This window comes from Globicephala melas, chromosome 20, assembly GCF_963455315.2.
Source record: "Globicephala melas chromosome 20, mGloMel1.2, whole genome shotgun sequence".
NCBI lineage: Eukaryota > Metazoa > Chordata > Mammalia > Artiodactyla > Delphinidae > Globicephala > Globicephala melas.
Window position 1 is genome coordinate 4,139,444 of NC_083333.1, and position 25,066 is coordinate 4,164,509.

Sequence of the window (25,066 nt, forward strand, 5' to 3'; positions counted from 1 at the left end):
TAATAAGGTGCTGGAGCCAATTAAAGACAGTTTATTCAATATATTGCCCCCACCTCCATGTCACTTGGAATGTTCTGTTATGTCCAAGACTTCTCCACTCCCCATTCTAAAGCTCAGAATCAAGGGAGAGAAGAGAAGGGAGAACTTCATAGAGAGGAGGGATCAGAAGCTCCCAGGGCATCATTATACACAAGGATAAGGTAACCCCGTTACGAGGTTTTCTATTTGCAAAACATTTCTTTCTACATGATTATGATTATTTTTTAAAGATTTATTTATTTGCTGCACTGTTTCTTAGTTGCGGTACACAGGATCTTTTAGTTGTAGCATGCAAACTCTTAGTTGTGGCATGCATGCAGGATCTAGTTCCCTGACCAGGGATCGAACCCATGCCCCCTGCAGTGGAAGAGCAGAGTCCTAACCACTGGACCACGAGGGAAGTCCCTACGTGATTATGTTTTTATATGAGGAATAGTATCTTAAAGGGGAAGAATACCTTTTTGAGAACCTAAGTAGCCTCATATGGCTCAGGATACCACTAGTGAGCTGTGTGACCTTGGGCATGACCCTTAAGACTCTCTGAGCCTCAGTTTCTCTGTCTGGAAAATGGGTATAACCAGGCTTTCCCAGCTCCACCACCAACCCGTGCACAGGCAGCACCGTTGTCGTCTGGACACATGACACAGCCACACGCTCACGGATAGTGTCGTCTGGTAGCTCGCTGCAGTGTGAATGTGGTCAGGATCTCTGAGCCTACACGAACCCCTGTGAACTATTCGGTCACGGGTGGAGCGCAGGAGGAGAGTGGAGGGAAAGGGCACGGGATGAGGATCACCCACTTCCCTCTCCCAAGTATCATCCTCCACTCTCCTCCCTTGGCAACCTACCTTTCTCCCTTTCTCTAAACTCACTTCCTCTTGCTCCTGGCTCCTCCCCATTGAATAACCGCCAAATTGCTTCAGTTTCTATTTCTTTGTTAAGTCCTTCCCAGTGCAGAGGACTGCCCTGTCAGTGCGTAAAGTGGCAGCGGCCACGGAGACGGTGGAGAGATGGCCTTCGGCGGCGCCCAGCCTCCCTACCTGAGCCCAGTGAGTTCCGGGGCTGTGGGTAGCCTCAGCCAGGGGGAAACAGCTGTGGGGCTCTGAGGAAGCAGCTCTTGCAGGTGGAAGTGGGTGGCATCCCAAAGAGAACACCACAAGGGCGGAAATGCCAGCTGGGGCAACCCTGACACAACTTCTGCTCTGCACCCGTCTCCCTGGTGCCGTTCAGGGCTGGAGGCGGTGAGCATCACCGGGATTTGTGCGTCTGACAAACGCTTACTGAGCTCTCTCCGGGTGCCTCTCCTCTTCTAGGTGCTCAGTGGGGGAAAGAAGGGCCTAAGTAACAACTGGAAAAGTGATGGCTTTTTTTGCATGAAGGGAGAAGTAAACAGGGCTTCTGGGGAGATTAACAACCCAGCACGGCAGTGAAGGGCATTTACTTTGAAGATGCCCTCTCTGGGGTCAGCCATTTACTAGCTGGGTGACCTCAAGCAAGTTACTTTACCTCTCTGAGCCTCCGTTTCTGCATCTGTATAATGGGGATAATCCTTAAGTCACTGCCCAGGGCTGAGGTAAGGATTAAGTGAGGCAGCACGTCGAGAGAGCTTGAATGGTGTCTGGCCCACTGTGGGTGCTCTGGAAGTGTTTAGAATTGTTACGAGTCTGGGGGCAGCAGGGAAGCCCTCCCAAGGAGGTGTCTGCTCCCTGAGGGGTGAGTGAACAAGGCAGGGCAGGTCAAGGGTGTCTGAGAAGAACCATCTCTGGAGTTAGGGGGGGGAGCGGGGCTGCCCCAGCACTGTGGGGTGCAAAGGGCTGCCTTCTCTGCCTTTTTGCTTTCTCTGGGGAGCCCCTGTAGCAGGCGGCCTTTGTAAACCCTCATCATCCCCATGTCATCCATGGAAAACTGAGGCTCAGAGAGGTGGCGGCCATTTGTCAAATGTCCTCAGATGGTAAGTGGCCGAGGAGGGAGGTGTCTTGATTCCCCCCCGCCCCCCGCCCCAGAGGAAGGAGGTGCCCCAGAGAGAGCACTGCGGGAGGACGTGGGCCCGCAGGAGGCAGCCCAGGCCCAGGAGGATTCTGTGGTCACTGTGTCCTGGGCCGGACCCTGCAGTAGGAGCCTCTCCCGGCCTCTGCTTCCCAGGAGGCCGGCAGGTGGGCTGACGGAGCCCTTCGTGGGGAGCGGGGCTGGGCGGGAATAGGCGCTGGGGAGCTGCTGGGGGGCAAACAGGCCAAGCCCGCCTCTGCAGGGGCCCCGGCGTGGCCTGTTGGCTCCGGGCGGTGTCCAAGTGCCACTCCGTCCATCTCGTGAGGGCTCCCAGGGTGGGGCTGGAGGAAGCTGGGCCACCCGGTGGGTGCTTCCACCATGGCCTCGGGGTCAGAACGTGTCACCTGGGCCTCTTGATCCATCAGATGGGCGACCCGCAGTCCCTTCCAGGCCCTGGCGTTTTATTATTCAGGTGACGTGTTTTTACTTTCTAACCCTTGGATTCAAAAGCCAAAGATTTCAAATCAGAAGGAAACTCCTTCTATGGCAGCAGAGTCAAAACAGGGCCTTGGAAGTCCAGGCCAGAAAGTGGCTGGGTGCAGGCCTCACAGGCACCCGGAGCACCGTCCAGCCCACGTAGCCACCCTCTCCCAGGCCAGCCATTGACCTGAGTACCTGGGACCTCACTTCCTCCAAAATGCAGTGGGAAGGTCCTCTGCCCTGCCTGTCTGCTGAGGAGGGCACGCCTCCAGGACCTGCCTCTGGAGCCCCCCCCCATTCCTCGCCCACGCCCTGCCGGCCTCATCTGGCCCAGCCCCCAGAGGGCCAGGAGGGCAGCTGGTGTCACAGTCAGGACAGGACTCAGCTGTTTGGTCCAGGGGAACACTCGGTGAGCCAGGAGCGAGGATGTTCTGGGCTTCATCGTGAGAAGCAGACCGTGTGGTGGTTAGAAGCGTGGGTTAAAAGCATGTGTGGCTTTGGGCAAGTTATGCAACCTTCCTGTGCCTGTCTCCTCATCTGTAAACGTGGCACTAATAATGACCAGGGTTGTTGTGAGGATAACAAGATAACACAGACGGGGAAGGCTGGCCACCAGAAGGGCGGCAGTCCCTTTGGCTAAAAGCTGCCCCCTCTGGGTGAGCCCCCTGTGCCAGCTGTGGTTGGGTGGCCTCTGTGACACTGGGCCTCCAGAAGGGGGCTGCCCATCCTCTGGCCTGTAGGGCCTGACTCTGCTTTCCGGACCGGATAGGAAGAGGAGGAAAAAATCCTCAGCCTCCAGGCACAGCCCAGAGCTGAGAGCAAGTTCTGACCCAGCAGAAAGATTAAGTCATCCTCATGCAGACAGCTGCTATCGTCAAGGCCTTCCAGCCAAGGGCTTTCCACTCAGCCTTTCACCTAATCCTCTGAAGCACACTGCCAGGCTGGCAATGCTATTGTCTCACTGTTCCGGAGAGGGAATTGGGGTGCAGGCAGGTCAAGTGATTTGTTCAACATCAGAGCTGCCAGCACAGGGAGCTGGAAGGCGAGCCCAAGCTGTGGGACCATAAATCCAGCATAAAAATCCATCCTCCTAAGTCATACAAAGCAAAAGCATGTGCTGCTGTTTCCTGCTGAGGTCACACGCACACACACACACATACACGCACACACACACATACACGCGCACACACATACACACATACACGCACACACACGCATACACGCACACACGCACACATACACGCACACACACACACATACACGCACGGAGGGGTCCTTGGCCAGCCAGGCTTAAAACAATACAAATTTATTCTCTTACGGTTCTGGAGGTCAGAACTCTAAAATCCAAGTGTCAGCAAGGCTATTTCCTTTTGGAGGCTTCAGGGGAGAATGTTTCCTTTTTATTTTTTTTTCTGCAACTGTTGAATCTCAAATGTTTTCATCTTTTTTTTTCTTTTTAAGTGGTTGTTCCATTTTATTTTTAATTTTTAATTTTTTTGGCTGCATTGGGTCTTTGTTGCTGCGCGTGGGCTTTCTCTAGTTGCTGTGAGCCGGGGGCTACTTTTCGTCGCAGTGCATAGGCTTCTCGGCGCACGGGCTTCTCTCTGCGGTGGTTTCTCTTGTTGTGGAGCACAGGCCCTAGAGCACGCAGGCTTTAGTAGTTGTGGCATGTGGGCTCAGTAGTTGCAGCGCACGGGCTTAGTTGCTCCGCAGCATGTGGGATCTTCCCGGACCAGGGCTCGAACCCGTGTCCCCTGCATTGGCAGGCGGATTCTTAGCCACTGTGCCACCACGGAAGTCCGAGAATGTTTCCTTGCCTTTTCCAGCTTCCAGAGGCTGCCTGCTTGTGTTGGCTTGTGGCCCCTTCCTCCTCCTTTAAAGCCAGCAGCTTCTTGCTTCTGTTGTCACATCTCCTACTACCAATTCTCCTCTTCTGCCTCCCTCTTTGAGGACCCTGTGACTACACTGGGCCCACCTGGATAATCCAGGATAACCTCTACATCTCAAGATCCTCAACCTAATTACATATGCAAAATCCCTTTTGCCGTGTAGAGCAACATATTCACAACTTCCAGGGATTAGAATGTAGACATTTTTGGTGGGACAGAGGGGAGGGCAGTAATCATTTAGTCTACCATACCCTCCTTGGAGTCAACCAATGTTAGCAGTTTCTTTGAATCCTTCCAGAAATGTTTTATTCATGGTAAGTAAATATATGTATATAGCCTCCCCAACCCATTTTTTAAATAATACACGTGGCATCGTTCTGTATCAGTTCTCAAAGAGTCCCCTTCTTCCTCTTCTCTTCGTGTTCGGCCTCCACAGAAGCCACTGTATGGAAATCCCGTAATTAATTTCACCATTTTCTTCTTGGTGGACTTTTGGACTCTCCGATGTTGTGCAATTATAACGTGGCAGTGAATAATCTTGCCTTTAGGATTATACTCGGTTTGAAGCAATCTTGTGTTTCAGAATTTGAGGTCACCATTTAAGACAATAAAATCTCACAAAGCTTTTCTTGGGGGAAATCCTTCCTTAAGATTAACCTGTACTGCCCGCCCCCATTATCCACACATGGCTTCCTCCCTTCTGCCTCCTTCTGTGCTCTGATGACCCCATCCCAACACACTCTGCTTTCAGTTCTTTATACCTTAGTGTGAATATGCTTAAGGGAAGGGCCCATACTTGCCAAGAGTATGCATTTTAAGCCCTGTCTGTCACGATGGTGTGAAAGGCTCTTTAAGAGAACTTCAGGCTTCAACAAACAAATGAGGGGATGCTTTTTCCAGGAAGTACGGCATGCTGGTCTGTAACTGTGTCAGGCTGATTCTACTTCTTCAAAATCACTGGCATGGACAGAGACAACAGAAAGAACTCAGAGATGTAGAGAAGCCATGATTTGCTTAAGGTCACCAAAGTATTTAAGGGCAGAGTTCCGATCTAACCTGAGGTGCCACAAGAGACACCTTTCCCAAAGGTCCATGGAGAGCAGAGTCTGTCTGAACGGGATCCTGGTGTTACAGGTTATCTCCCAGGGCGAGCTGTGCACATGAGTTAGGAGGGGTTTCTCTGGATCCTGAGTGGTTGTACAACTCAAGGACATAGGCTAGGACTGAACTGGGCTGGTGGGTGTTTTTTGTTTGCCTGCACAGTGTTTATTTTAACTCGTTGCTAAAGCAAATTTAGAGAGAATAGTATCATAAACAACACATACCCGTCATTCAGTTTCAACTCATGACCTATCTTGCTTCATCTCTACCCAACCCTACTTCCCTTTCCACTTCTGGATTATTTTGAAGCAAATCTAGATATATCATTTCATTGCAAATATGTCATTATATGTCTCTATAACAAAGGAATTCTTCTACAATCCTTTTTAAAGGATTTTTCCCCCAGAAATTAGAAAGTTTTACAGAAAAAAATTCCAGATTTTGGTCTCCTAAAGACTTGGAAGCTCTGCCAACACTGGATCTGGATGGTAATCACTGGTTACAGCTGAGTGGACACTGCCTCTTTAGATAAGGAAGATGATGTCTACTTTGCCTCAGTCCCTACCACTCCCTATTGTACCCTACCTGGCCAGCTCACCTATATACATCACCTGCCTGGCTCCTGTACACATTTAATTTTTTTTAACATCTTTATTGGAGTATAATTACCTTACAGTGGTGTGTTAGTTTCTGCTTTATAACAAAGTGAATCAGTTATACATATGTCCCCATATCTCTTCCCACACATTTAATTTTTGTAAGGAATTCACTTGAAGGAGAAGGTAGAAAAGACTTGAACAACTTGAAAAATGTGAAAATTGACTAGGAGATAGAACTGTGTTTAAGGCAGTTTGTAGAACCACATTAGATAAAAGGCATTCAGGAAGGAAGCTTTGAAAGTTGAGACATAAGCAATTTAGGAATTTTGATTAGAGAGACCAAGGTGGAAGGAAGCAGAGGGGCAGTAGAGAGATAACCTACTATGTACCAGTCTCTTCCACAGACTTTTTGTCACTCAATCATCCATCTCACTCAGAAGGTGGGATTTACCTCTATTTCACAGATGAGGAAATTGAGGCAAAGAGAAGTTAAATAAACTTCCCAAGGCCGCTAAGTTAACAAGGAGCTAAATTAGGGTTTAAATCTGGAGTATGCCTGGTTCTAAAATGAGGCAGCCCTCACAGTAACCGTGGATCCTTTATAGAGGCTCAGGAAAGAGAATGTGACAAAGTCATGGGGCCCAGGAGGGGTGGAGATGTCACATTAGGATTTTGGAGGATGCCAAGGGCCTGGGGGAAGACATGGGAGCCCAGGAGCAGGAATAGAAGAGGGGGCTGCCCCGTGGTTGCAGAGAGCACCCGGGAAGAGGCACTTTCTGAGGCGGTGGAGGGCAAAGGTCACAGTCACCACTGTTCTCGGGGTGGGATGGGCAGGAGAGGGGAGGATGCCTTCTTCTTGGCCTGTTCAGGTGAGCAGAAGGTCTATCCTCGAGAACAGGTTGGTGGGTCTCTTTGGTCCCTTGGGCCCCCTGAGTCCCCAGTCAGGGGACTTTGCTAGGAACCTGGCCTGGGGTCCAGCAGCCCCCTCCTCACTCCCCTGGTTCCCTCCCATCTCAGGGCTGTGCACGTGCCACTTCTTCCTCTTAGCAGCTGTCACGCTGTCCCTGTCACATCCTCTCAGAGCCGGAGGGATCTCCTTCTCACAACCTCAGAACGTCTGTAACTTCCTCGCTGCAGGCCTGGAAGGTCCGTGGACCAGAGCCTCAGTCTGTCCTGCTCACAGCTGCACCTGGCCCTTAGCCCAGGGCCCGACACCCAGGCCAGCCCCCCAGCAAGTGCTGAAGGGGATGGAGAGAAGCAGGCCGGCCCGCTGACCACTGTCTCCTCCCGCAGGTCGTCCCCTTCACTGGGGTAATCCAAGGGGGTCTCCAGGACGGACTTCAGATCACCATCAATGGGACCGTTATATATTCCAACGGAAACAGGTACCTGGAATTGTTGTTTCTCGCAGCCTTGCCCCTGAGCGAACCAGGGCGCTCTCAGCTCAGGTTGGTCCACCCAGCATCCTCCGAGCTGCCCGCATCTGGCTCAGGGGATGAGCGGGGCCCGGCCCCTGCCAACAATGCACGGCACTCCTGCCATCTGCCAGTAGCGCCCAGGGCACCATTAACCAGACTCCCCAAAGATGGGGGAGGGGCCAATGAGAGCTCCCAGTCTAAGGAGGGAAGCAGCCCAGCCCAGAGGCAGAAGTTCTAGGACTAAGCATTGTATGCTATGACCCAGAGTTGCAAAAACATCACCTTCCTTCATTTCCTATAGCTGCCCTCATCTACTTCGGAACCCTCACTTGGTCTGACGTGGAAATAGTTAAACTTGCCATCAAAGTTGTAATTTGGTCTCCTTCAGTTTCAAGCTCTTTTCTGGAAAATGCTAAGTCAATTCAAAAAATAAATATCTTAGCACTGTTTCCAGCGCTCCTCCTAGCTCCCAAGGGGGCTTCCCAAGCGAAGAGCTTGCACATATTCTCAGAGGCAGGAGGGTCCTCGGATGCTCACGCAGCCCTGGCTGACCTCTGCTGAGGTCCGGGTGGCTCGGGGGCCTGGGACCCGTGCCCAGTTTTGGTGGGGTCCACGTGGGCTGCACCCTGAGGTCCACAGTGCCCACGGAGGCCCCTCTGGACACGTGGCCCTCTCTCAGAAGCCTCTCTGTCCCAATCCCAGCTGGCTTCTGCCCCTACTTTTCCTCTCATCACTTTGTGTGGGGCCTGGGGACCTCCTGGATCCTTTCAGGCCCCTCCCAGGCCCAGCCCTACCCCTGCATCTAGATTCTACATGACTTCCTCTGCCATTGTTTCCCCTCCAGGTGGACATGGCCACACTGACCATGGGACTTTGAGAGCCCTGAGTGCCCCCAGGGGACTCGGAGGGAAGTGAGGCACCCAGATCCCCCAAAACTCTGCCAGCATGGGAGTTCCAGACCTCGACTCTGAACTTCCATTGCTTTCTCTCTCCCCCTTCCTCTGCCTACCCTTTCTCCCAACGCAGGAGGGCTTTCTACTCCCACCCTGGCTAATAGAATCTCTCCCTACCTCCGAGGGTCCCCCTTCTGATGGGAGCTTTTGCTCTCTCCCTTCCCTGGGGCAGGAATTTTCAAAGGAACACAGGAATGAAGCTGGAGGACCGCAAAGAGAAAACTACACCCAGAGATATTTCAGAAACGCTATTCTCCACTTTAAGAGGAATAGGGACTTAGATTTTCTCATTCCAGAGTCACTTGGCTTCCTTTCCCTTTGGTATTCCCAGAGGGAGGGCGGTTGGGCTCAGGGCCAGGCCAGTTTCCCGCAGGCCCCGCTGGCTGAGGGTTCACAGAGTGCTCCGGTGTTGAGGACGGCATCCAGGACACAACCCCCGTAACCGACAAAGAGAACGGGCTCTGGGGACTTCCCTGGCGGTCCAGTGGTCAGAACTCCACACTTCCATTGCAGGGGGCACAGGCTTGATCCCTGGTTGGGGAACTAAGATGCTGCAAGCTGTGCGGCCAAAAAAAAAAAAAAGTGGAGGGGCTATGCAGGTAGGGGCTCTGTCCATCGAGGGCCCCCTCGGGTGCAGGGCAGCGCCTGGCTCCGTGGGGCATGACATGGGAGCGAGGCGTGCTCTCTGACTGCTGTGTGTCTGTTGGGGAGACCAAAGTGACCCCGAGAGGCAGGCTGCGAACCACACTGGGGCTGAGTTCAGGGAAGGTGGCTAGAGACAGGCTCCTCGCTGGAGACCCTCAGAACCTCAGACTGGAGCTTGGTTTGGGGACACGAGTGAGCTCTGTCTAGGAAGAGGCAGAACAAACATTTATCGCGCCCACTTTGTGAGCCAGGTCCCTCAGAAGATTCTTTTGTTTCAGTTCTCACCTTAGAGTCAAGGCTGTACCCAAAGGAAGCTGGCATGGTGAGGGGCTTCCTCCGAGGAGAGATGGGAACAAAGAGTTGCTTGCTTGGGGATTTCCCCTGGCCGCCTTGTTAATCATCCTCGAAAGAAGGCAGTCACCCCCTTTCCAGGGTGCGGCAGCTTGAGGGTAGCGAGGTACGGGTTCATTGCCAACGACAAAGAGTGAAGAGCTGGGGTCTGGGTCCGGGCCTGCTGACCTCACTCAGGTCAGGTGGACACACGCTAACATCTACAGGGGGACAGACGCGCACACTGAGGTCCCCACGCCCGGAGAGCTAGTGTTTATTCTATGCCTTCCCTTTAGACACCGTCTCTGTAGGCGTCCCATCACTATCACGTGCTCTTCCCATCTGTCCTCTTCTCTCTCAACTGAGCAGACGTGGGCTGGCCTCCAATGAGCGACCGCTTGGTGCAAAAGGTTCTCACTCCTAGGCACATTTCTCGACTTCCAACTCGGATGAATTTCTTTACCCATTTTCTACTTATTTTTAGAAAATCACAGTGTAAGGGCAAAATGTGGCAACTGCACAAAAACATACTAAGTGCAGATCAGGTGAGCAGAGAAGATGGCAACGACTAAGGATGGGCACAAACCAGCCGCGCAGGTTGTAGACAGGACCCCAGATAGATGTCAGTCAGAGGCGTGAGACCCTCCTGTTCCCACCCTTGGCAGTAAACCAGGATACCAAGAGCACTGTCTGATTTCCCTTGGCCTAGGTTTGCTGTGAACTTTCAGACCGGCCACAATGACAATGACATTGCCTTGCACTTCAACCCTCGGTTTGAAGAAGGCGGATATGTGGTCTGCAACACGAAGCAGAAAGGAAGCTGGGGGGCTGAGGAAAGGAAGATGCAAATGCCCTTCCAGAGGGGGTGTCCCTTTGAGCTCTGCTTCCTGGTACAGAGCTCGGAGTTCAAGGTGAGCAGGAACTCTCCTCTCTTCCCTTCAGCTGCCTGTCCCCCAGCCTTATCAGGCGCAGTGAATAGCGCTTAAATAGTCACGTGAGAAACACCTTTGTTGCTTGTAAGGATGCAGTCTCCTTAGGCACCTTCACCTGCATCTACATATGCACCTGTTGCTTCTTTTACTACGGAGATAAGCACTAGATAGGTCACCATGGTGCTTTTTGGCCTCCTGGGTCTTTAAAGTCCAAATTATTTCCGTTCCTCTGCCCTTCTTCCACTCCAGGTCCCTGGTAACATTTGTTTTTGTTACATTGTTGCAGTCTTTATCCAGGTGTTATTAATGGCTTAGTTTTGCAGGGCATTGCAAACTGCTTTTGCAAGCAGCGCAGTGTCTCTGGGCTTGGGGAGACGGGAGAAGGGGTGAGTACATCTGTGTCTATGCCTCTCTGTGTGAACATGGATGTTCCCAACCCCTCAACATGCAACCTGACGTCACCTCTGCTCCCCAGGAACATTTGTATGCATATTTCAGTAACACCCCAGGTGACCTAAGATTAGAAAGACAAACCTACTGCAATAAACAAACAACCATAAGAACTAAAAAGCCAACAACCAGAGCCACGTAGGGATTGTGTTTGGGTCACAAGCATGTTCCTGTAACTGGCGCAGCTCTGAAGGCTGATGCCCCCGACCTACAGGGGATGGATGTGAAAACTAGATACAGGTCTAAACTTCTAGAAGCAGGGGTCCCAGAAGCTTGGGTGAGTTCCCACCTGGCCAGGGACCCCCTCCTGGAACATGCACTCATCTCGGCAGGTGATGGTGAACAAGAACCTCTTCATGCAGTACGCACACCGCGTGCCCTTCCACCGCGTCAACACCATCTGCGTCACGGGCGCCGTGCAGCTGTCCTACATCAGCTTTCAGGTCAGACTGTCCACCCGGCACCCGCCCCCAGGAGCTGGGTGCAGGGCCCGGTCCACTGTGCCCAGGCCCTGCTGTGTGGGCCCCAAAGTGCCAGCCAGTCTCCTTTCCAGGTGGCTCTGGGGACACACCTGTGGCTCCCCCGTCCTGTCCTTCTTGTGTCGCTGTCTCTGTCTGGGACACCTGCTTCAGTCTCCCGGGCTCCTAGGCCACTCATCTCTGTCATTCCCACCCTCGTTAGGAGGCTGTGTGGTTCTAGAAAGACCCGAGGCTTGGGAATCAAACTGAATCCAGCTCAAATCACCAGCTCTGCCATTCTCATGGGCTGGGGGATCTTAGACAAGTGACTTCGCCTCTCCCAGCCTCAGTTTCCTCACCTGTGGAAGGAGCAGGGTCTCTGCCACCCCATAGGTCCTTGTGTGAGTTCAATGAGGCGATACACATCAGAGGTCACAGAACAGCCTGCGTGGGCCACACTTGGGTCTATTTGACCCTCTCTGTCCTTTAAAATTTTTGAATGTGTTACCAGCATCTAAAAGGTCAGCAGAAGCTTTTTGTTTTGTTTTGTTTTAATTATTTAATTTATTTACTTATTTATGGCTGCGTTGGGTCTTTGTTGCTGCACGTGGGCTTTCTCTAATTGCATTGAGCGGGGCTCTAGGCGCGCGGGCTTCAGTAGTTGTGGAACGTGGGCTTCAGTAGTTGTGGCACATGGGCTCTAGAGCGCAGGCTCAGTAGTTGTGGCGCATGGGCTTGGTTGCTCCGCGGCATGTGGGATCTTCCCGGACCAGGGCTCGAACCCCTGTCCCCTGCATTGGCAGGCGGATTCTCAACCACTGCACCACCAGCGAGGTCTCTCAGCAGAAGTTTTGCAAGGTGAAAAAGTTCTGGAGCTGGATGGCGGTGATGGTTGCCCAGCTATAGGAGTCGACTTAATGTCACTGAACTGTACACTTAAAAATAGTTAAGATGGTCAATTTTATGTGCATTTCACCGCAGTTTAGAAAAAAAAAAAAAAGGTCAGGCGATAGCACATGGTCATCTGGATTTCTGGTTTTTTGTGAAAACTGGAACGATTGGGGAATGCTGGGCCCACATTCTGCAGGGCCCCAGGCCGCTGGTTGGGAGCTGTCAGCACCACTTTGGTATTTGAGTGTGTTCCCTGAGATGGGAAGGCACACAGCAGGCCCCTGACAGATATGAGGCCCTTTCTCTTTGGTCCTCATCTCTCATATTCCTTCCCTCCCTAACTCCCCCTGTGGGGTTGGGGAGAGAGGAGAGAGAGACGGAGGTGGAGAGAGAGACAGCCAGCCTGCCGTCACTCCCTGGAGCCTAACCTTCCCTCTGCCCGTCCTGGACACCCCCACTCCGCCTGCTTGCCTGTCTGTCTCCCTCTTACCTGTGGGCCCTGCTTTTCCCCTCTTCCGTTAGTGCTTCTCTTCAGCCCATGGCACCTTTATGTTTTAACAGAACACCGGCGCAGCTCTCATCCCGCCCGCCTTCTCCACGGTGCAGTTCTCCCAGGCTGCCTGTTTCCCACACAAGCCCAAGGGGCGCAAACCGAAAGTGAGTTCAGTGGAGGCCTGGGGAGGCTGAGCTGTCAGCAGGAAGGACAGAGCACTCGAGACACTGGTCCAGCCAGCACGCCAGCCAGGGTCTCCAGGGCCTGTCATGCCCAAAGGTTCCCTGCCTCCATCCACAGCCCCGGGCCCAGAGCTGGGGACCTGGGAGCTGTCCTTGGCTCTTCCTGTCTCTCCTTATCTCTCCAGGGCACCAGTACCTCTCTTCCCAAAGCCACTGCCTTGGTCCAGGCCATCTGCCCCCTCAACACTCTGACCACGGCCTGGTTCCCCACGCCCCACTCACCCACCACAGTGACCTTCCTATGCACAAATCTGATCACGTCCTCCCCTTGCTTTAAAGTCCTAAAGGCCCCAAGTCCCTCTAGATAAAGTCCAGATAGCAGGACCTGCAGAATCCTCCCCAGTCTTGCCCCAGCCTCCCTCCCGGCTTCATCCCTCACCCAGGAAGCTCACGCAGCCTCCACTGCTCACTTGGGGCTCTCTCAGGCCACCGTGCTTTCTGCACATGCTGTCCCGGTGCTGAAAGCACCCTTTGCCACCCACATCCAGCCTCTCCCAAATGGCCCTTCACAGCTCTCCTTAAGTGTCACTCCTCTGGAGCACCGTCCCCGGAGCAGATCTCTGGATGCCCTCCTGAGTCACCACAGACTTTGGATATCTCTGTGCTATTCCAGTCGCCACGTCCTGCTCTCATTGTGTCTATGTGTGTCTCCTCACCACTCTCCTCCCTCCTTCCCTACACCCACCAGGCCCTTTGTGGGCCGGGATTGTAGCTGGTTCATTTGTGTATCCCTAGCATTTTGCACAGTGCCCGGCATGCAGTAGGGACTCGGTTAGTGAATGTGGAATAGGTTTGCGAGAGGAACAGTCTGCCGGGTGAAGCCTGGGGCCCGGACAGGAAGGGGAGCAGGCCTGGCCCTTTCTTTGGCCACTTGAGCAGCGGGGACTGGGAGGAAGGCCGTCTCTCTACCCAGCCTCCCCGGGCCCAGCACGGCGCAGCTGGGGCACCTGCCTTCTGCCGTGCGGACGCAGGACTGGTGGGGCCGCAGGCAGCCTTTGCAGGGCAGCCCGACTTTGGCCCTGGCCTGGGGAGGACAGGGTGTGGTGGATACAATCAGCAGAACTGGGTACCATCTGGATTTTCTCTCTTGTTACCTGGGTGAGCTCGGGCAAGTTGCCTAAGCTTTCTGAGACTAGTTGCCTCACCGGCAAAATAGGAGGCAAGGATGCCTCCCTCGTTGTAAAGTCTTGAAGCCAGAGCCTGGCACACAGCAGGCCTTCAGCCAATGTAAGTTTTCACCTTATGGGTGAAACGTGGGACCGGGAGTAATGGCTTGGCCTCGGGGAGCTAAATGGTCTGCATCAGACACACCCTCCTCTCCTTCTGAAGGAGCCAATGGGAATGTTTCCCCTCCCCACCCACCCTGCATAACCACAGTGTACCTGGGACGCTGGGTGAGAATCTGGGCGCCCAGAAGGCTCAGGAGGGAGGCCGCGTGTGGGGAGGCATTTCTTACCACAGCTTCTGCCGCCGTGTTACTCTCGTGTGGCGCCAGTGTTAACCACCACTGTGGTTTCTCATCCCCTTCAGCCTCCAAGGATGTGGTCGGCCGGCTCGGCTCCCATCGTAAGTGTCTTGCTCTCTCTACGGAATCTCTTCACTTCGGCTTTTCCTGTGGGTTAAAAGGAGGAGGCGGAGTCAAGCGTGGAGCCTCTCCCATAGGAGGGAAGGGCCGCCAAGGCCTGACCCTTGGGCCATCTGCCCGGCTGGGGTGATGGTGGGAGGGAGTTCGGGGTGTGGGGAGGGGTGGCTGGCCCTGATGAATCGGGAAGGAGCCCCAGTGGCCGCTGGTTTGCTCAAGGCCCTGCCACTCTGTGGGCAGCCACAGGACACCAAGGCCCCACGTTCACTTCTTCCTTCTGCAAAGCGAGGCTGTGCTAGAGAGATTGCCCTGAGAAAGATGCAGGCCACAGGCCACAAATGCAGGCCATGTTTCTTCTCCAGAGAAGAAACACCTCTACCTGCCCATTTTGGGGCGTCTGGTCAGGCTGATGGGGCTGGTTACAAGCTCAAGATGACCTCACCTAAGAGGAGTGTGTTAGGTGGTGCCCTCTGGTGGCAGGTGGCAGTCTTCACACCGGTGAGAGCCGGTTATAATGGGGCTTCTTTCTTCCAGACTCAGACCGTCATCCACACCGTGCAGAGCACCCCTGGACAGATGTTCCCTGTAAGTCTGAACGCTCTGGTCAGCTCACAGCCCCACCACGTGCCCCTTTCCCAAGGAGTGAATTCTCTAGGCCCAGAGTCAGGAAGAAAGCAGTTTAGCAAGGAAGATGGGGACATTTGGGGCTGGGCCCTCTGCTTAGGAGAAACGCACGTAAAACTCTCCTTGGGACAGTAGAGATTCTGGATCAGGCTGGATTTACCCAACGACCCAAGAAATAGGACCCTAGGGACCAACAGGAAAACGGGTCCTTCTGTCCCTGAGAGGGGAGTGCAGTGGTCCCCGTATCTGGATATGAGACCCTCCATCCTGAGGACAAGCCCCCAGGATGTCACTGCTGATCACTGGTTTAGGCTGCTTCTCCTCCTCCTGTGCCAGTGCAAAGCATATGGGGGGCCTGGAGTCAGTGGGGCTGCCCTTGGAGGGGCTGAGGGGCAGGTGACCATGATGGGATCCAGGAACACAGCAGGAGTCCCGCCAAGGCTGACATGGGAAGGAAGGTGACTGGGAGAATCCAACGCCTGAAGCCTCACGACCTCAGTCTCCCATTGGAGCATCGCCTCTAGAACGTGCAAGGGCGTGTGTGTGTGTGTGTGTGTGTGTGCGTGCACGTGTGCGCACACTCCCGTACTGAATTTCCCGATCTCTTTTCAGCAGAATCCCATGATCCCACCCATGGCATATCCCAACCCAACCTATGTAAGTGGTTTCTCTGGGAGGGGTGGAGTTCTGGTTTGTGTTGTGCAGGGTTGGGGTAGGGGAAGAGGGGAGGGCAGCTTACAAAATGAAAAGCAGTCCCTTAGTAAACTGAAGTTCTGGAAACTTCCAGGTAACTTAGAAGACTTAGGAAAGGGGCTTTCACCTTGAAAATCGTCCCTTCACCATGAGCATATTACACGGTCTTCCCTTCTCAGCCCAAGCATCCTTTGTGTCCAACCAAAGCTCTTTTCATGATAGTAAATGCCCGTTAATTTGAGGAATGCTGGAAAGTTTTCCTTTGCCATTTACTGAGCCAAGTAAAGATACCATGGAGTTCTTTCTTGAAGATACAGGCACAGTTAAGTTGTCGACTGACAGTCCAAACGCACAGAAGTTGTCATGAAGTTTCTCTTGCAGCGGCGGCTGCTCTGGCCGCTGCCATCTGACCTGCCCCCTCCTCCCCACAGCCGATACCTTTCTTCACCTCTATCCCCGGTGGGCTGTACCCCTCCAAGAGCATCATGGTGTCGGGTACCGTCCTGCCCAGTGCTCAGAGGTAAGCCAGGGTTCCTGGGGAGAAGAGACACCCCAAGGTCTTTCGGGCCATTCCCCCGGCTCGGGGCAGAGAGTCCATGGGAGCGGCCCATCCCCAGGTTCTACATCAACCTGTGTTCCGGGAGAGACATCGCCTTCCACCTGAACCCCCGCTTCGACGAGAATGCCGTGGTCCGCAACACGCAAATCAACAGCTGCTGGGGGTCTGAGGAGCGAAGCCTGCCCCGACAGATGCCCTTCTTCCGAGGCCAGAGCTTCTCGGTGAGATGCTGCAGCCCCGAGCTGGGAGGGGCTCTCGAGGGGCAGTGGAGTAGCGGGTGGAGGTCATCTGGGGGCACCTTGATCGAGACAGGAGCTGACGCCTCTGGGGTGAGGATGGGGCCCAGAAGAGGGGAAAGTGTTCCCCAAATTACTGCTACTATCATTTTACTGTCACTGTCCCACATAAGGCAGGTGGCAGGTACCACCTGCTGTTACAGATGAGATTAACTCACATGAGCAGGTTACTTGCTAAGGTCACACAGCCAATCAATGCCAAATCGAACTCAAGAATGAGGTGTCATCCATTCACTCACTCACTCATTCATGAATGAGGTGTCATCCATTCACTCACTCACTCACTCACTCATTCATTCAACAGTCATTTATCAGCTATTTCATCCAGGCCCACTTTGAGCCCCAAGTACCCCAGGTACCGGGGGGAAATGAGGAAACAGTCCAGGTCCTGCCCCCATGGAGTTTACAATCAAGGTCGTGGAGGAACAAGGAAACAAATGTACGGACAGATCGCTGCAGAATAGCAACGGGTACTACGTGGAGGGCAAAGTAGAATAAGAAATAAGTGAGCCCTGGGCAGGGGCCATGCTTCCTTAGGTGGGGGCAGACCTTGGAGGAGGCCCCAGCGCAGGCGGGACCTCAGTGGTAGGAGGAGCCCATCTTGCAAAAAATCTAAGGGGCAGCAGAGGGAGCTGATATTATCGCCGAGGCAGAGGGTCATGGTCGTGGCCTGTCTAGGAAGCAGGAGGCCCCGGGGCTTCTGGGAGAGCGAGGATGGGGAGGTGGCGGGTGGCACTGCTGGCGGCCCGGACGACACAGAACTGGGTTCTCGGCCCTGACTACGTACTCAAATCACCTGAGAGCTTGAAAAAGAAAAAGCAATGCCTGGTCCCACCCCAGGCCCACGAGAGGGTGAGCCTGGACACCCGTATTTTTAAATATGCCCTAATACTCCTCACCCAGGGTTGAAAATGACCGATGTAGGGCCTTGTGGGTCATGGATTGTGAATTTTAGCCCAGGGTGTTGATGTGTTTCAAGCCAGAGAGCAATATACTTTGATAGCTGTGTGACCTTGAGCAAGTGTCGTAACAGCTCTGTGCCTCCGTTCCCTTATCTAAAATATGGGACTGCTAGTAACATTGATCTCACAGAGATGGAAGAAGGAAATGAAATCGAGTCTGTGACACGCTTAGGACAGTGCCCGGTGCGCAGTGACTCTGCTGCTGCTGTTAGCTATGTGATGGGGACGATGGTATTTTAACAGCTGTGCTGCCACCGCCTCTGGGAGAATGTCGGGGTGGAAGAGACAAGTTAGGAGGCTGCCGCAGCAGGAGTGCAGACGCCCAGCACTCCTGTGTGCCGGGTCCTAGGGGCATGGATGACACAGGCCAGCATTTGTGTCCCTAGAGGCTCAGGGTCCAGCCAGAGGGTAAGGATAGGGGTGCGGGACACAGCCTGAGGGCGGCGCCTGACTCAGCTAGGAGGGGCTCAGGAGTTGGGGAAAGGCCGGGAAGGCTGGCTGCAGGAGGGCGAGTCCTGGAGGGGGAGTAGCAGTGATCCACGTGGACGAGGTGTGCAGAGCGGGGAGCCCAGGGGACGGGTATTCTGGGGGGAGGAAGAGGATATGTAGAAGCACAGGGAAGGAGAGCACGAGGCGTGTTCGGGGAAGAGCGAATCCTTCGGCGTGGCTCGAATGGAGGTGTGGGTCTTGCTTAACTAACGTCTGGGGAAGGTGGGAAGGAGGGAGGCAGACGTGAGGCCGCCTTTGGCTTTGAGGACAGTCCAGGCGGGGTACAGATGCCGGGGCCTCTCGTCCAGGTGTGGATCATGTGTGAAGGCGCCTGCCTCAAGTTGGCCGTGGACGGCCAGCACCTGTGTGAATACTACCACCGCCTGAAGAACCTGCCTGCCATCAACAGCCTGGAGGTGGGGGGCGACATCCAGCTGACCCACGTGCAGACATAGGCCAGCCCTGCCCTGGGCTGCTGTCTGGCTCTGCTCCTCACCCCCACCTGCCCCGGATCCTGAGCTTTGCTGGAGAGACCACGTCCTTGGCTGGCCCTGCTTCTGGCCAGGTCCACCTCGTCCGACGCCGTTAGCTGTCACTCACGCAGGAGGCTGTATCCTCGGCCCCTCCCCTTCCTCCAATCTTTAACCTCTCCTCCTCCCGGAAAGCTACCCTGATGACACCCCACTGGTCCCCACCAACGGACAGGAGCCTTCTCAGCAGGGGGCTCTCCCCTTTCCCAGTGTCCTTAGAATAAAGAAAGAACAATGCTTGTCGGCATGTGTGCCTGGGATGGCCATGGTTTGGTAACTGAGTTTGGAGACCTTCTGGAGTCTCTGGAATCGGGGAGGTCCAGGCTGAGGGAAGAGGGGGAAGAGAGCACGGGCTCACTTGGATCAGCGGGTGGTTCCTGACCTCCAGGCCTGCTCCCAGCGGGTCCTCCACAAACCCCACAAGGGTGTGGGCGAAAGCTCAGGCCTCTTGGACAGGCATCGCTGACGCAGGAAGCTTGGTGATGGAGGTGAACCCAGGAAATGGCCCCATGCTTCTGAGATGGGCCAAGGGCTGGGCTGGGCTCCCGAGAAGCCGACTCGGAAGAGAGGCCTGTTTGTGTGCTTCTGCTGTGGGTCCCCCGGTGTCAGGGGTCAGGGTGTGCGTGGGAGAAAGAGAGTCAGCGTGCGGGGTTCTGCCAGTCACTGAGCCAGGGCATGGGGACGGCTCTGTGTCCCCACGATGCCAATGCATCCTGCTAGCTCCAAGAATCCTGTCCTCGGGAACCAGGGTGGGGCTCAGAGCATCCTCAGACCAGCAGTACCAGCAGCACCTGGGGCCGTGAATCCCCGGCCCTGCCTCGGACCTCCTCAACGCCTGCGACGTGACAAGATCCCAGGTGGTCTGCTGCACGCTGGAGTGGGAGAGGCACTGGTCTAGGGGACTGTCGTGCAGATGCGTCGCTGGGACGCTGAGGTCGCATGCCCCTTTCTCCCCCACTACCGGAGCCGAGCAGGAGTGGTGGAGGGGAGAAGCGGGCCGGGGAGCCAGTGAGACAGAGTCCCAGCCCCAGCCGGGAGCCAGATTTTGCCAAACCCTCGCTTAGCCCCTGGCTGAGCTCCTTCCTTGCTCTCACCGGGCTCAGTCCCTTGAGAAGCCTTCCCCATGAAAGATGTGTGTCCTTCCCTCACTGCCAAGTCCTCGACACGCAGCCCAGCCTCGCCTGTGCTGTCACCCAGGGCCCAAATCATTACTGGCCAAACTTTCACGAAACAGGCAGCCCCAGAGCAAAAGGCGGTGACTGCGTAAGACCGGGCTGTGGTCTAGGCCTTCGCTAAAGACCTGGCAGCCTCGCACCCCTGCCACACCCCGTGTGAGACGCCTCCTGAGGTGCAGCTCATGCCCGCAGGCCGGGCTGTGCTTCCTTACCCCCATCACGGGTCTTCAGATGTGCACAGAACTCCGTGTGCTGTCCCCATACCCGGTGGGCATTTCAGAGGAGCAATGGGGCCACGCTGATATGTCCCTTTGCGGGGGAGTTTTGTCCAGGCTGTGGCACCCCTCAGTCCCCAACTCTATAGAGCTTAAGGCTGCTTTCCCTCCAAAACACCCACACGCACATACAATGTGGTTAAAATAAAATGCATTTCGTATAAATATCTCCATCAAGGGGTTTGTTTTTTTTACATACAGAGGCATAAATAACTGTACACAGGCCGCTAAATACAGAGTGACGTGACAGCGCCTCCTGGTGGTCACCCAAGTGGTGCGATCAAGGAAGTTCCATCCTTCTCACCCACTGGCCAGGCCTGGCACTGCAGATCTAGTCTCCAAGGGACCGGGGAGGCCCATCTCTCCATCACCCCGGCAAGGGGCTCACTCAGTCCAGGCTGCTACTGGGTAGCAGGTCAAGTAAAGCATTTGAGAGGGAAGGATATGGGGAAATAAGATGTGAGGCTTGGGGATATAATCTCCCTCCAATATCCCCAGTCCTGTGACCTCAGAAAATCGAGAGTTGGCACCATCCTTAAATTCTACAGTGGCAGCTTTAACTTCTCCTGTGGGCGCTTGGAGCTCTGGTATTGCTGGGCAGCCCCGCTGCCCCATCCTTTTTCACCTCATAGGGAAATACAGCACCAAAGATATCTTCATGATAGCGCTTCTGGCTCTTTAAGGGAAAACAGAGACCAAGGTGTCAGCTCTGTTGGTGCAGCGATCTCTCACTCATCAGGTCCAAGCTGGGCCAAGCCCCAAGGGTCCCCCTGCTCCCCCATCACACCTACACTCATGAGCCATTTGCCTTCCCAACTGTCATGCTTAGATTATACTCGAATCTCACTTAGACTATGTAACCCTCATGAACACCTGCTCTGGCGTGGACCACCAAAGCATCTCTCCAAGCTTTCTGATGGACGCTAAAGCCCGTCCAGTGCTTGTCTCACAAGGGGCTCCAGGAAATGTAGGCTCTGAGGTAAATATGGTTGGGAAATGCCGTGTACTTTCTCCCAGTCTTGAAGCGCCACGACGCACAGCAGCCTGTCAGGGGCTCTGAGAGTCTTGTAGAAAAATCAACATGTTTGCCTTTGTTTAAGTGAGCAGCCAGACCAGGATGTACAGTTAGGCCTTCTAACAGCCCAACCAGCTCTGACCTCCCACCACCTCTAGGATTCCTTTGAGCCCAGACTGTTGTGAGCCTGACCCCCCTGGCCCTGGCTCCCTGGCCCATGTCCTTGGCCTGCATCCCGAGCCCACACGCCAGCGGCCCTACCTTAAGCTGGAAGAAATAGTCCTCCACCTGCTCCTCAGTTAGGCTCAGCGCGGTGGCCACCAGCTGCTTCAGGGTGCGGGCCACATCCCGGGCTGCGCGCACGTCCCCGCAGATGTAGAGGTGGCCCTGGTCCTCGTGGAGCACGTGCAGCACCTCGTCCGCCAGCTGTTGCCGCAGGATGTCTTGAACGTAGACCTGAAGCCAGAGGAGACGGTGGGTCCAGGCCCCCAGTGCTGGGGGCAAAGGCTGCGGTCAGGCCTGCCGGCCACGGGGAGATGAATAGGAGGTGGGAGGGGTGGCGGGGTGAGCACCCTCCTGGCCAGGGCCTTGCACGGGGACCAGGCTCGAGATGCGGAGGTGCACGGGTGCCCTGCCCGGCCCAGGCCCAGGCTGGGGCTGGAGAGGTGAATGCTGGCCACAGCCATGCCCTTGAGGAGCTGACTCTCTAGTGGGGCTCCCTGATCTGCTCTGAATTCACCGTGCTTCAAAGAGCCATCATCAGGCCACTTACCCTGCCCAGAGCTCTGAGGCCCACCTGCCTACACCCCACAAAAGGGAATCTCTGTCCTCGAGATCCCCGTGTAATTCAGAGCAGGGCTCCCCAGTTACACAGAAGTCCTGGAGTCAACGGGGGACTCTCTCCTCTTTCTCTACACAAGATGCTCAATGACCCTGGCACTGGGCACGGAGTGCCAGGTCTGGGAGGAGCCCAATGGGATCAGTTCACAAAGGCTGAGCCAACAGTCTTTTCCAACCCCCCAGGCTCATGGGGCAAAGTACTACCCAGCACAGCAGAGCCGGTCCGCGGGCCGTGCTGGGAGCAGCGGCTGCCCCCCAGCCATGCTGTGCTGGAGCGCGAAGCCGACCTGGACCACCTCCCCCCCCGCCCCACCACGACAGCTGTACATGCCGGCCGAGGACCTTCAGCAGGCTGGGCACTGGGGATTGGCTCACATGTGACTCTGACTTAGCCCTGGACGTCTCAGGGCCCGTCTCTTCTCCTGGAAGAGTGAACATAATCGCTTCACAGCGCCACTCCGGTGACTGTATAATCGCCTCCATTTTAGAGCTGAGGAGGTGAAGGCTCAGGGAAGCGAGGGGCTTGCGGGGAGCCAGGCACCCACCATAGTCTGTGCTTTTAATGCTCCACCCACTGCGCGGGCAGCTGCAGCATTTACCTTGGGCTGGTCAGGCAGGCGAGAATAGGCTGTGTGCACCTCATGCAGCACCCCCTTGCGGGTCATCTCCAACATCTCTTCCCGGTAGAGGTGGTCCTCATCTGGGCGGCGGCACCCAAACACCAGGGTCATGCGGCCGCTCTGGAGACCTGCAAGACCCAGTAGGCTGCAGTTACCAGGATGGCCACCAGAGGGCGGGTGGGCCATGCTTCAAGGCCCGCCGAGCTGCGCACCAACTAGAATTCCATTTCATCCCCACGTTCCATCTAGCACTGTTCCCACTTTACAGATGAGGAAACTGAGGCCCAGGGCATTCACATCCTTTGTCCATACAGGCTGAGGCAAACTTGGGAGAGGGGCCAGGAAACATCTGCGGGGTGGCTACAGCTTCAGTTCTACTCCCAGGCAGCTGCTGGGCACCACCTGGTACCCCCTCCGCACCCCCAAAAACCCTCCAGCTGTACCTTTGTGCTCGGCATCATGAAGCCGCTGCTGCCAGAAGCTGCGGAAGGGGGCGATGCCCGTGCCAGGCCCGATGAGGATGCAAGGGTGGGAGGGGTCCTCAGGGAGCTGGAAGCCGCTGGCACTGAAGGGGACAGGAGGAAAGAGGCCCCGTCCTCAGACACCCTGGGTCGGATGCACACGCAGGACAGGGGCTGGGGAGCTGGCGGGGGGGGGTGGCCGGGGGCGGTAGCGTTGCGGGGTAGAAAAGACAACGAGCTAAAGTTGATTTCCCAAGTCCTGCGGGCTGCTTCACGTCCCCTGTCCAGGCGCACCATCACCTGGCCCTGGGGTCCCTCTGAGAAAGGCTGAGCCTCGCTGTACTCTGGGCCCCAACATCGCTGCCACCTCTGTCCCTGCTAGAGACTTGGCCATGCTCTACCACTGGGGGTTAGAATGGAGAGGCCCAGTGTGACCCTCGTGCCTTCTTTACGGGCCAAGGGGCCCAGAGTGGCATCTAAACCCCAGATTGGGCTTCCCTGGTGGCGCAGTGGTTGAGAGTCCGCCTGCCGATGCAGGGGACACAGGTTCATGCCCCGGTCCGGGAAGATCCCACATGCCGCAGAGCGGCTGGGCCCATGAGCCATGGCCTCTGAGCCTGCGCGTCCCGAGCCTGTGCTCCACAATGGGAGAGGCCACAGCAGTGAGAGGCCCGCGTACAGCAAAAAAAAAAAAAAAGAAAGAAATAAACCCCAGATTCCTCCCTTTCAACCCAGTACTCCCCGGGGCCAGTGGTCCCGTGATGGACACAGTGCAGGGGGTGCTTACCTTCGCACAAAGCAGGGCACCGGGTCTTGGGGCTTCAGGTTGCTGAGCCATGTGCTGCAGACGCCATGGTGCAGGGGACCCTGGCCGTCTGTAAGGACAGCACACACCTGACGATCGTCATCCCTCCCACCCCTGCGTGAACCTTCTCAGTGGCTCCTCCCACACTGACGCACCTCCCTGAACTGCCCGCTCAGGCACTCTGCAGGCTTTAATCAAAGGAATGTTTTTCTCCTGGTTCTGAGTTCCACCCTCTATTCGCCCAGAGCTGGCAAAAGCTGAAAGGGACTCAGAGAGTGTGCAAGGCTCTCCTTGTGCCACTGCAGAAACTGAGTCTCAGAGAGGGAAGGTGACTTGTACAAGGTCACTCGGGTAGCAGTAGAGTCAGGTCACAGCTCAGCTTCCCTAACTCCTACTCCGATGCTCCTTCCAAGAGTTTCTTCAGGGACCCTCCCAGCCCATCACTCAGCTCCGATGACAGTAGCACAAAGTGGCCCCTCACGGTGACCACAGTCACTTCCTCGCAGTGTCTTCAGGAGTACAGCCCTTGCTGGTAGGAACCCTGGGTGGGTGATGGACAAGCTGCTGCACCTTCCGGTCTGCTCTTCCATCTCTGTCTCCCCCAGTGGTCCCTCCTGGGCTTGTGGAAACCCCAGGTTCCCTTCCCAATGGCCCAGCATTTAAGGGGACCTTCAACCAACTCGAGAAGTCCCGCTGGTTCTCCTCTGGGTGGAACCTTGCTCTCACAGGATGTGCCTGCCTCTCCTCTCCTGGTCTGAGGGTTGAGACTTGGCCTCTGCAGACGTTCTCTAGCAGAGCAAAGAGAGTCTCTGCCCAGTTTTCAGGAACTGTGTGACTGTGCTTCTCGGAGCACAAAGGGCTCTGAGGTGTGAGCCAGCTCCCCAGCTTTGCCAACCCAGGCAATGCTCAGTTACGGAGAGAGGGCAGGGGCGTGGTTCATCCAGCTGGACAAGGTGTGGGACCTCCCAGTGTATGTCAGCCCATCCCCCGCCCTCTGCCCTCACGGCACCCTGCACCTTCCTTCTTAGCACCTACACAATGACAGCTGTCTGTTTCTATGAGTCTCTCTTCATGGTTCCCTCTAGATGGGAAGCTCCATGAGGGCAGGGTCTGTGTGTGCTGTATTTCCACACCCACCGTGGTGCCAGGCATAAAGAGGTATGAAATAAATCATCGCTGAGTGAGTGAGTGAATGAATGAACCATCAAGGCAGAATCACCCCTGTATTTAGGCT

The 25,066-nt window shown here is 55.3% G+C and overlaps 2 protein-coding genes across 11 annotated transcripts in view; one reads left to right on the top strand and one right to left on the bottom strand.

The window, feature by feature from the left end:
* Positions 1-980: 980 nt before the first annotated feature.
* Positions 981-18,882, top strand: LGALS9 (galectin 9). 5 transcript variants are annotated; one of them, XM_030862068.2, is made up of 11 exons: positions 981-1,088; positions 7,388-7,479; positions 10,150-10,351; positions 11,155-11,265; positions 12,733-12,828; positions 14,437-14,472; positions 15,023-15,073; positions 15,725-15,769; positions 16,237-16,325; positions 16,423-16,585; positions 18,420-18,882. In XM_030862068.2, the coding sequence occupies exons 1-11, from the start codon at positions 1,050-1,052 to the stop codon at positions 18,564-18,566; spliced, it is 1,071 nt and encodes a 356-aa protein (XP_030717928.1). In that variant the 5' UTR covers positions 981-1,049; the 3' UTR covers positions 18,567-18,882. The 5 variants fall into 5 exon arrangements, with proteins under 5 accessions (XP_030717928.1, XP_030717930.1, XP_060145927.1 ...); XM_030862070.2 differs by having other exon boundaries at positions 15,728-15,769; XM_060289944.1 differs by lacking the exon at positions 12,733-12,828.
* NOS2 (nitric oxide synthase 2) overlaps positions 3,842-25,066 on the bottom strand; it is a 122,698-nt gene continuing 101,473 nt past the window's right edge. For 4 of the 6 annotated variants that reach the window (XM_070044590.1, XM_070044589.1, XM_060289943.2 and 1 more), the window contains 5 exons: positions 23,815-23,902; positions 23,010-23,131; positions 22,546-22,694; positions 21,368-21,562; positions 19,955-20,767 (listed from right to left, as the gene is read on the bottom strand). In XM_070044590.1, the coding sequence (XP_069900691.1) occupies positions 20,648-20,767; positions 21,368-21,562; positions 22,546-22,694; positions 23,010-23,131; positions 23,815-23,902 (674 nt within the window). In that variant the 3' untranslated portion in view covers positions 19,955-20,647. Of the gene's footprint in view, positions 5,352-14,277; positions 14,519-19,954; positions 20,768-21,367; positions 21,563-22,545; positions 22,695-23,009; positions 23,132-23,814; positions 23,903-25,066 lie in introns of those variants that run through there. The other 2 variants (XR_011377096.1, XM_070044591.1) reach the window with 2 other exon arrangements.